General features: G+C 34.2%; 1 protein-coding gene across 1 annotated transcript; it reads left to right on the top strand.

Moving 5' to 3' along the window:
• Nucleotides 1-1,141: 1,141 nt before the first annotated feature.
• Nucleotides 1,142-11,623, top strand: LOC149487585 (uncharacterized). The gene is made up of 23 exons (XM_089696173.1): nt 1,142-1,396; nt 2,781-3,035; nt 3,561-3,729; nt 4,065-4,175; nt 4,915-5,157; nt 5,229-5,356; nt 5,439-5,600; nt 5,772-5,953; nt 6,195-6,343; nt 6,442-6,578; nt 6,740-6,881; nt 7,018-7,165; nt 7,268-7,534; nt 7,698-7,832; nt 8,361-8,510; nt 8,636-8,800; nt 8,897-9,110; nt 9,238-9,479; nt 9,650-9,798; nt 9,877-10,104; nt 10,240-10,432; nt 10,619-10,736; nt 11,332-11,623. Exons 1-23 carry the CDS (start codon nt 1,282-1,284, stop codon nt 11,478-11,480), a joined length of 3,951 nt encoding a protein of 1,316 aa, XP_089552299.1. The 5' UTR covers nt 1,142-1,281; the 3' UTR covers nt 11,481-11,623.
• Nucleotides 11,624-11,634: the final 11 nt, after the last annotated feature.

Here is an 11,634-nt window from a genome sequence, read left to right as displayed (position 1 = left end):
ATTAAACCTACAAATTAATTCATAGTTTTCATTGTGTTTGCGTCCTTACTATGACTCTTGTATCTAATCACCTTGGCATTGTCGCTGTATGATAGACCTTCGCTGATTTTCCGTTCTGCTATGAATGCTGTACAATTGTAGGTTCATATAGTTTTGTGATGTTTAGTTGGAATTTTCTTGCCTTTTTCATTTAAAAACACATGTGGCTGTTAAAGTTCCTTAGATAGGTAATGTTATTTGAATTTATATTTATTATGTATTTATGTATTTATATTATTTATATTCACTTTAGAATAAAGCCTTGTTTTAGGAATAGTGCAACGAATTAATAAAAAATGGTAGATGTAATTTTTGACGAAATTTCGTCAGTACGATTTGTACTTTTAATTTTAAAGTGTCTACGGATACTAGCCAAATGAATCGAGCTAAAAATTATAATTCATTTGTATTTATTTAGATATATCCGAATTTGTTGAATCAGGACAAGAATAATATTCTAACATGACATTTTGACCATTTGTAATGAATGATTTTGAATGTGCTTGCAATATGAAGACTAGTTTTTTTATAATAAATGTATTAAATGAAATTGTGTTTTATTTTGCAGTACCTACTACCTACATAGGTATACATAATACACCTGCAGTTATAATAGGTGACCGTCGCGTCCGTCCGTATGAGGTAGACAATCAATATTTAATAAGCAACAAGTATATTTAAAAGGAAACATTTGTTTTATTTACATTATATATTAACACATTGTATTAGCATTCACATGCGCAGTGCACGATGTAATATTACAAATAAGTATGTATATCCGCATCTTAATTTGTGGTCAAAAATTCAGAGGTGTATTGATATACTGGTTTTCGGTCATTCTTATTTCCATATAACGTAAACACATTTTCTGGCTATATGACCGACACAAGGTTATAAAATTACAGTTATAATTTTTGTGTAAAAAAAAGTTACAGTTTCCGCAATCGCAATAAAAAAACTAATCGCTCTTTAAATCGTTCTCGTTTGTAGAACACGATATTCCAAGATCAAGCCAACTCCACGACAGATAAGGCAATACTGCCGACAGGTACGTAGTTATTAGTATACCACCGGCCATATCATTCTAAAACGATTATCAATGAGCATGGTAACAAAAATATATTAATCTCGACGCCGACCGGCGTGTGCCCGCTGATGTCAACATAACAAATCTGACATTGCGTCTGCGCAGTTGTGTGAAATTTTAAGAGTTGAATAGTTATGTGAACGTTTCTGTAAATAATGGATACGAGTATATTTAGCGTGCTCCTACAGGCGGGCCTTCTCACGAGTGCTATTGTGATTTACTTGATATTCTTTAGAAAATCTACGAGAAAAGGCTGCTATAGACAAGCAGGTAACGCTTGGGTTCTATTTCACATCTTACGATCTTCTCATTTGAATATGTAAATATTTAACTCTTTCGGTCACTAGATAATTCATAAACGCAATAATTTATTCAAAATTGGTTCATATTTTAATTTACAATATAAAATTTTTTGAAAGTAATATTGTTATAAAAAGTCGTGTTCCTATACTAAATTGAACACCTCGTTGGTTCAGTGGTTAACGCGTCGGCGCGAAAGCGAGGAATCCAGGAGCTTTTGGGTCCTGGGTTCGATTCCCGGTGGGGGAATACAAAGAAAAATCTTTGGTCTGTCAGGATTTGATATGATGCATAGTGCTTTAGCCTCATACAGGCCTTAACCACTATACTCGACTTCACTTTATGTTTTTACACGACGTATAGTTAGGTATTAGTAGTTAGTACACCTACAGTCTACTCCTACATTCACTGAATTTTAAAGAGATTAAAATTTATTTAATGCATCATACAAAAAACTGACAAAAAAGTGTGCCTATTTGCCACACAATTTAGGAACAAATAGTTACGCCTATTACATCGTATCGTAATTATGGGTCATGGAATTGAGTTCATAATTGAACTTTGAAGAGAACAATAGTAAATTCCTTAGTGTATTTTATTTACTATTATCTAGAATCTTCACATGTACATTTGCGACTTACCTATTTATTACAAACCCCTAGTATAATATATTATGTTGTATATTATATAGAATTGATTTAATAGCTTTCCAAACAATTATTTTCATTGTTTTATTGGATGAACGCGTTAATTTCAGGAACTACTGTATGATTTTCAGAAATTATTTTTGTGTTGGATAGTCTATATATTGAGAAAGATTATAATAAATCTAGGTTACATTAATTAATGCAATAAAAAACGAAGTCGCTGGAAAGCTAGTTTAAATAATAAATTTTATTGAAATGGACGCTGCGACTGTCTGGATGACTGGATCTGGAACATTCAAAAAATAATAAGTATGCCTAATATACTCGATCTTAATTGATGATTGCGTTTAAAAAAAAATCGCTTATATCCTTGAAACTATAGAAATACTTAGAACCTATAGTTTTTTTTATTAAATGTTTTTTATAACAATTCTTAAGTATTAACTGTACTGATAACCTTTATGTAAAGGTACCTACACATTTTATGATAAATTCATCGAGCACATAGAACTAATTACTAGTATAATTTGTATACGTAGTATATTATTATTAGTCTGTGGCCTGCGCTAGTATATATAACTATTGTAATGTATGATTAGGTCCCTACACGTAAATGTATATTAATTAGGTTAGTACCTTGAATCAGAATTCGGATCGTATCAGGAGTCATTCGCATATCAAAATAGGGGACTTGTATATTTTTACAGGTTGGAATTATGCACTTAAACTATTTGTAGCACGTCTAGCAGTCAGACGTTGGAAATCAACATTACCCAACAGACCATTGTTGGATTCACCCCAATCAGACCAGACAGAGGGATTCGATGCTTTCACAATAAAGGCTTCAGCGCCAGATGGCTCAGCAATATTTTTGGCAATTCGAAAGCTGTGTGGCCCCAAACCACTTGCTGAAGTACAATTTTTTGTGAAATTATCGGACGGAACATGTTTTCGATTGCCAGGTGAGTTTCGTCGGATAAACTGTATGTTTATTAAACAACAAAGTTGTATTAATTTATGAGTCACATAAGCTACAAAGTTTAGTTAGGATTTAATATCTTGTGCAAATTATCTTCACATTATCTTTGTTGCACAAAGAAGAAAGATACAATAAAAATTAAAATACAGCGGCAATACCTATTCCGCTTTCCCCTTGTGAAAATATGATTCAATTGTGGTATGATAAAACGAATAAAACATTGATATGTAATTATATTATGGCTTGTGCCAGTTTAATCCCCTGTAATCAAACAATTTTCAGTAGGTACCTATAGCAACGATAGCTGATAGATTATTATCTGATAGTTAAATATGCATGTAATCAATGAGTCCAATAATTTAGTGTGCGTAAATATTGATTTTATATATTAGCATAGAATTATTCGTCCATGATATTAGTATACAAATATATTCGATTCGTCATAATAATAATGATAAATGAAATAAATTCCCTAAGTTTATACACTATTTATTCTATTATATTCCAGAATCATCGGAAACAATAACGTGCGCTTGGGAAAATGTTTCAAACGGCTGGAGTGCGGGTGGACTTTCGATTCAAGTTCTCGAACCTCAAAATCGTTTCAGGATATTGTTCAACGGTGTATTGAGAAGAACGAGTGATCGAGCCGTTAGACATGTGAAACTGAATTTAATGTACGTGTTTTTGTATGAAAGACAATAATAAACATGAAACATCAATACTTTAAAAGGACTTAAAAATTTGCTAGTTGGCGACTTGTAGGTACTTAGTCGAAATATATTTTTTTAATGCTAACATAAAATAGTAATTAGTGTATAAAATACGTACTTTTAATGAATTTGCTTAGGACTTAAGTTTAATATTCAGCAAAATTGTTTCAGTCGCAATTAAAGATGCACCAAAATACAAAATATGTATGTCATAATTTCCCTAAGGCAATTCCACACGTCCTTCATTACGTTGGTTTTTTCAATTTGATATTAAAAATGATGAATGTATCAAATTCTAGTTGGGCTTCAGCCACTCGAGCTGTGAAACATCCTGAAGACTGGAGCAACGAGCTAGCCGCAGAATTTTTGGCAACAGAACCTTTCGGCGATGGCACGTGGACGGAAGCTCTGTGAGATTTTCTTTTAATGTGATTTAAAATTTATTATGTTAATATAAAATAATTTTGCAAGAACTAAGTACATGTTTCGGAACTGAAATCATTTTTTTTCAGTTTTCATAGAAATCATCTATCGAAAAAGGTGCAATTATTTGTTCAAATTTAACAATTGTTTACCATAAGATCCTAAATTGATGAATATGTTTAATGTAAATTATATTTAGTAACTAATCTATACATATAATAAATCTGTAGAAGGGTCAATTCTGTACATTGAAAATATTGAAAAAATAAATAGCAGGGGGTGTTACTGGATCGATACCAAACCCAAATATGAGATTAAAAAAATTTTTGTCTGTCTGTCTGTATGTGAAGACATCACGTGAAAACTAACGGTTCGATTTCGATGAAACTTGGTATAATTATACCTTATTATCCTGGGCGTAAAATAGGATACTTTTTATCCAGAAAAAATACGAAGAAAAAAAATAATCTTAATTTTTCAGTTTTATCCATAGACGTTGTTCTGTAGAACAGCGAACACACGTTGGGTATTATTATAGGCCTAGCCGTAGGCCTGGCCTAGTCCAATAGATATTTATAAGATGTTATTGTCAGAGTTACTCAAAATGGAGAAATAAACCATCCACGCGAAGACCGACATCCGCGCGGACGGAGTCGCGGGCGGAAGTAGTTAAATATAACGATATTACCACTTGAAATTTATTAAAAACATAAATCCTTATTACAGAGATAAATGTATAAATGGTGGTGGAAGTTGGTCACAATTTGGCGCTGCCCAAGGAAGGTTTATATCCCACGATGAAGATGGAAGAATTGAACAAAACGAATACCTTAGAGTCAGAGGTGTAAAAGAGAGAAGTTGGGCGTTATCTTACAATAGATTAAAACGATCTGTGACGTTAGCTATCGCTACAGCAGATGGCACAGCGGTGCACATTCAAGGCTTATTATACCCTAATAATTACACGCAGTAAGTTTCAGTTTTAGCGTTCTAGCTCTGTAGATACGCCACAATATGTTAACCATCCCCTATTGTTTTAGATGCATTTCCGGCAGCGTAAGATTACCTGATTATAGCGTCCACAGTATAACATCTACTGATTTGGAGTTGTCGGAATTCTGTGAAAATACTGACGAGATGCCGAAAACCCATGTTCTAATCGTAAATGGTAAATAGAATAATACATTGGTGTTAAAAGATTTGTTTCTCAGAAATGCTGTAACAATTAATAATATTGGACATGATTTCAGCAAATAGTCGTTCTTTGAAGATAGTGTTGAGGTTTTCTAAATATGGGGGAAGTACATTAAATGGAATGAACCAAGAATTCGGAAACACGTATCGATTTGTAGCTGCTGAAATAAATGGAGAGCATGGCAGTGGCATTTTAGAGTTGGGCTCTAAAAGAAAAGGTATATTATGAAGAGTCAGAATTATAACTTGGAATACTGAAATAAAACTTTATTCATACTATTTTTAAGAAATGTTATTTAAATTATACAGACTGTAAATTATTTTTATACTAAGAATAGGCTGGTCCGTAGGTAAGTACTATGTTCTTATGATTTACGTTAAACTTACAGATGAACTTGCGGCTCCTTTGATTTTCAAAGAGAGTCGTAAACTGAAATGGTTAGATAAAATCAAAATTAAGACGCCGGTTGGTTACTGCGTTCAATTTGAAGATCCAGCCGCTGCATGTGTTGAATACGTCGGTGGAAAGGGAGCATCTCTTGCACTTCTATCGTCTGTTCAAAAGGATGAGGTAGGTATTTTAAAATCAGTCAACGCGAGTCGCGACAAATGGAAATGGTTCCATATAAATAAGGTACAGGCAAATAAAATGCATCATCTCTAATGATTTCAACATGGTGACAGACGGGCAGACAGACAGACAGACAATCAGTAAAGTCTTAGTAATAGGGTTTTGGGAACAGAAAACTAAACAAGATTAATATTTACGCAAGTTATGCATATGAAGTATATTTGAAATCGTTTCATTACAGGGTTATTGCGTACCTCCAGGGTTCTGTCTTACTATTAAAGCTCTCGAACAATTTCTTCAACTTAATCCAAAAATTAAAGAAGCTATAAATCAAGTTGAAGCAGCTGGGGCTGAATATGATGAAGCTGTGTTTAAAAATACATGCAATAGGTATGATAAAAGAGTACAATTTCATTATTGTAGTAGAAAAAAACTTATAATCCTACTAATAAAATAAATAAATTATAAAACTATAAACAATGTTTTAGTGCTGTAGACCTCTTCCTATCGGCAGAAATAACAGGCGAATTGAAAGACGCTATTCTTTCGAATTTAACAGTCCTGCGAAAAAAGGCTATAGATCAAAAGCTTAGATCAGAGCTTCGTTTTGCTGTAAGATCTTCAGGTAAGCTGACATACATTTGTTTTTAATCAAAATCCTGAAAGCATAAAACTATCGTAAGGTAAGAAGTCTCATTTCTCCACACCTGCTCAGTATGTATTGCGTAATCTTATTTCACTTAACACATTCAATCTACTCTCCTCTAAAACCTTTACTTTTCACAGCTGTTGGGGAAGATAGTGAAGCGTTATCAGCTGCTGGACAGAATGAAACAGTTTTGGGTGTTACCGGCGATGACGATATTCTGCGTTCTATTTTAAAATGTTGGGCTTCAATGTTCGCTTTTACTAGTGCCTATTACCGGAGGTGAGAAAATAAATAAATGAATATACTTTTTAACTTAAATCTCTGGATCAATATAGATAACATTAAGCGACAAAATGATCCTATGATACCAACCAGCTATTCGTCAATCTTCTATAATATAATATGATATTTTTAGACAAAATGGTCAACCATGTTATTGTGGCGGCGCTGTTGTGGTGCAAGCATTGGTAGAGGCCCGTGTTGCAGGTGTTATGTTCACACGACATCCTGACGCTGGAGATCCAACTAGAATACTTATAACTGCTAATTATGGGCTTGGAGAGGTTTGTACTTTTATCCAAATGAAATTATAGTTTTGCAATTATCCGATTTATTTATTTTTGATTTCATAAGACTACACTAATATGTAAAATGGTAAATTTTAGACTGTTGTATCAGGATCCGTTGAACCAGATACAGTGATAGTAAAGCGAGGTGCTGATGGCAAACTTTCGATTGCGAGCATACAAGTTGGTACAAAAACACAAAAGATAGTGTCCAGTGTTAGCGGTCTTGAAACTGAACAAGTTCTTGAGAATGAACGAAACGTGTCATGTTTATCAGAAACAGAAATATTAAAATTGGCTGAAATAGGGATTGCGCAAGATGGCTTATGGGGTGCTGGTAGGGACATTGAATGGGCTATCAATAAGGTAAGAATTTGTATAGAACAATAAATCAAACCTTCATATAATCATTGCATTGTATTTAATTCCATTCTGTACTTTATGTGTTATTTAACTAGTTAAAGTGGATAATAAGGGAGCACTTGTGTTTGAGATAAACATTAATTGATTTAACTTAATTATTTTTCAGAATGGTGAAGTATATTTGTTGCAAGCTCGACCTATAACATCGTTAGAGAGATGGACAGAAGAGGAATTACTTCATGAATTAGATTTCCCTATTATGTCGGACGATGAGTTAATTACTTTTGCTAATACTGGAGAGGTAAGTGCTTATAGGTTGACAGCGTCTTTAACGGTGTATATTTTGTTACATGCCTTTTTCGAATACCAAGCCTCGCAGTTTTTTTAAATGCCTGTTTATTTCTGTAGAGATAAACTACGATAACATGGCGCGCCCCTCCAAAATTCAAAACGTTTGAAAGTATTTACAATGCACCACCAAGATTCACAACGCATGTGTGCGTAATGAGACGGCCGTCAAACAAAAACAAATCCACGGATTTGTTGCTCGACTAGTCACGCTCTAATCGCTCATTATTATTAGTAATGGCGCTGCACTGACGTATTCTATGAAAACGACACGTGCGTTGTCTTGGGCGCTCGGCAACTTATGATTAGTTGACCAACAAATCTGGACGTAAAGTACTAAAGACGAATACGTACAACTACATACAAACTCCTTCGTAAGGATGTCACTACACACATTGAAACAGTAATTTGGAGGGGCGCGCCATGTTATCGTAGTTTATCTCTAATAAGCTCTATTTGCTTATTAATTAGAATTTTACAGGTACTTCCAAAGCCGCTAACAGCATTGACGTATGACATGGTGATTGTACCTTTAGAGCGTGGAGTGACAAGTCTTATTCCGAATAATGGTGATGGCTATGATAAAAGTGTCGTGGTAACACACAATCGAACATCTATTGCACTTTATAACGTAAGGATATTTTATAAATAAGATACTCGATTTAAGTAACGGTATAGTAATTGATTTTACGCGAATTTCAAGCGCATTTTTTAAAATAATGTTCGTAAAAACCTCTAATTAGCTACATTTTTCAGTCTGTATATCGCAGAGTTCCTAAAGAAATGGACGTAAATTTGCGAATGATAGAAATATCAATTCATGGACACAAAGTAGCGGATGATCATATTTTAAGTACCGCTTTACATAGACGGCAACCGAAATCGACGGACAAGCTAGTCTCAATTATAAGTATGGTGAAGGTAAGTTCCTAAAGAAAAATAATCAAACCCTTCTCTTTTAAAGAGTTTTTTGATAAACATACACAGTTAACTCACCTAGATTTTTACCCATTTCAGAACCTTATCATTGCTAAGAAATCCATGAATGATACACTCAAAAGTGTTCCAAGTATGGACATTTCCACATTCGACGATGTGACCAAGATGTTCAACAGTATAGTTGAAAGGGAGCAAGATATGTTTCGATATTCGCTCAATCACAGTATTACTTCTGTAGCTAGTTCGTTCACTCAGTTCATTGCTATGTCTGTTTTATTGGAGGGAAAGTCGGGTAAGTAAAATTAAACTTATTATTTCTTAAAAATTACTTAGTTAATAAAATAATAAGGGTGAAGGTAACAACATATACACAAATCTAGGTCTATTGAAAAAAATGCAGCAATGATTTTTATTTACAGATTTTTCACCTGAACAGTGCAACGAAATAAGTACGTTATTAAGTTCTGGTGATGTCTTATCAGCTGAAGTGCCCCAGCGTTTAGCAAAATTATCGCAAATACTGAAAGACTCGGGCAGGAATGAAGAATTCCGAAAGCAAGACCCAAATGCAGCTATGCAATGGCTTAAATCCAACATTCCGAATGTTTATGATCATGTTACAACATTCCTTGAACAGCACGGTCATAGAGCTATAATGGAAGTAAGTTTTTTAGAAACTAAAAAATCTTTATCCTTATTTGATAATGTCTATTGGAGTTCTCTATCTACAATTTTCGTGCGAGTATTTCGTCATCTCTTGCTTAATGCTTTATTAGTGTAAATTAATTAAGCTGCCGTAATCTAAATCTTTCTTTCATTGCCACATTCCAGTTTGACCTGTCAACAAAGCCTTGGGCTCTTGCACCAGAAGATTTGATGAAAGTACTTATGCAAGTTGTTCCAAATCAGGAATCCAAAGAAACTAAAACAAAGGAGGATATCATTGCGTCATTAAAAACTCCTCAAAAACCAAATACCAGGTAGAGTTCGAGTCTGATATTGTTTTGCAGCAAAAAAAATATTTCAATAAATATATAATGATTCTATTCAATTTTTAGGAAGGCCCTAAACTGGATTTTGCCTTTCTGTCAACGCACAGTTCGATACAGAGAAGCAACAAAGGCACATTTAATATTAGCTGTTCATAAGCTTCGATTAGCGGCCATACATTTGGGGAAACTGATGGTTCAAAATTGGTATCTACCTCACTACGAACTCGTATTTTATTTTAGAGTTCTCGAACTGAAGAACTATATAGAAACAAGAGATCCAGCTTTATTGAAAAAGTAAGTGCAATATAAACAGTCTTTATGCATTTAATTCAGAATTATAAGGTGATTTGAATATATCGAAGTAGATAAATAATGAATAAGTGGTTACGATATTTAGTTAATAACTTGTTAATAAGGACTGTTTTACAGAGCAATGCAAAGAAAACAATATTATTCTAATTGGTCCAAGCTCAAATTCGCCGAATTGAATAAAGGCTGGGTGCAACCCTTATCTACAGAGGGACCTCGGATCTATAGCGACGGTGATAAAAAGTTAACTGGGACTTCTGTTTGTAGCGGGGAAGTAGTAGCAAGAGCTTGCGTTGTGCGAGATTTATCAGAGGTATTTTCTTCATTATTGATGTTCATTTTCTTTCTATGTTTGAGTTGATCTGAGTTATTACCTATAAGTTCTATTTTCAATCTTAGGAGAACTATAAAGTCGGTTATAATGTAAAAGAAGTATCCATTGCTGTACATATTTAAAAAAATATGGTTTGCTGCTATTACTATTTTTATTGTGTTACAGATTGACCAGCTGAGACAAGGCGACGTTCTAATAACACACGCTACAGACATCGGCTGGTCGCCATATTTCCCGCTGCTCACTGGTATTGTTACGGAACTTGGAGGTCTTATCTCACATGGTGAGTTAAATTTAGAAGTAGCCAATAATTTTTCACAACTGTCCTAGCATTTAGAATAAAATTTCTTATAGGACTTTATAGGATACAGTCGCGTTCCATTTACATCAAACGAGCGAATGCTCATTCTAACCCCACTATGACAAATTCTTTTAGACAGTGCGCGCACGAGCAACTTTGTCTCCGCAACTTTTTTGTCTCCGCAACTATTTTGTCTCTCCCACCCATGGGCTAGTATGAAAGTGCGCGCACGTAGCGACGCAACTCCCCATACAAATTGATGGGAGAGACAAAATAGTTGTGGAGACAAAGTTGCTCGTGCGCGCTGGCTCTTAGTGTAAACAGGCGTAGAGCATTCTTTCGTTGTTCTTAGTGCGTTCGAAAAGATTCTATGCAATGTTCTAATACTGAACAACACTGCATACGAGTTAACGTTTACATTAAAAGATCACCAAAGAATGCTCTTGCTCTAGTTCTAGCTCTATGTTCGTTGGATATAAATGCACCGTAAAACACAGCCTGTTATATGCCAGATGCATTACTTGTACTTTAATAGTACGACAAAAATTATCGATAATAAGTAAAATTATTATTGCAGGAGCGGTAATAGCCCGTGAATATGGACTACCGTGTATTGTGGGTGTTGGTGAAGCCACAGATGTCTTCAAGACTGGTGATATCGTGCGTTTGTCAGGAAATGAGGGACTGATCGAAAAAGTCAGTATAGAAGCTACGGCTGGCACCTAGCGATTTATCGTTGATTAATATTATATACCTCAACAAGAAAATGTTTGATAATCAAGTTAGTTACTATCGTTGTGAAAGTGTATTTTTAGTAGATAATGTAGATATAATGCAATAAATCTTTACATTTTTTTATGTCTTGTTATTAATTAATTGG

The sequence above is a fragment of the Colias philodice genome, chromosome 6 (genome assembly GCF_061535455.1).
Source record: "Colias philodice isolate Cphi_HAF_F1 chromosome 6, ilColPhil1 Martin Lab GWU primary, whole genome shotgun sequence".
Lineage (NCBI taxonomy): Eukaryota > Metazoa > Arthropoda > Insecta > Lepidoptera > Pieridae > Colias > Colias philodice.
Note: the sequence above shows the minus strand (reverse complement) of the source record. Positions and strands in the feature narration are given on the sequence as shown.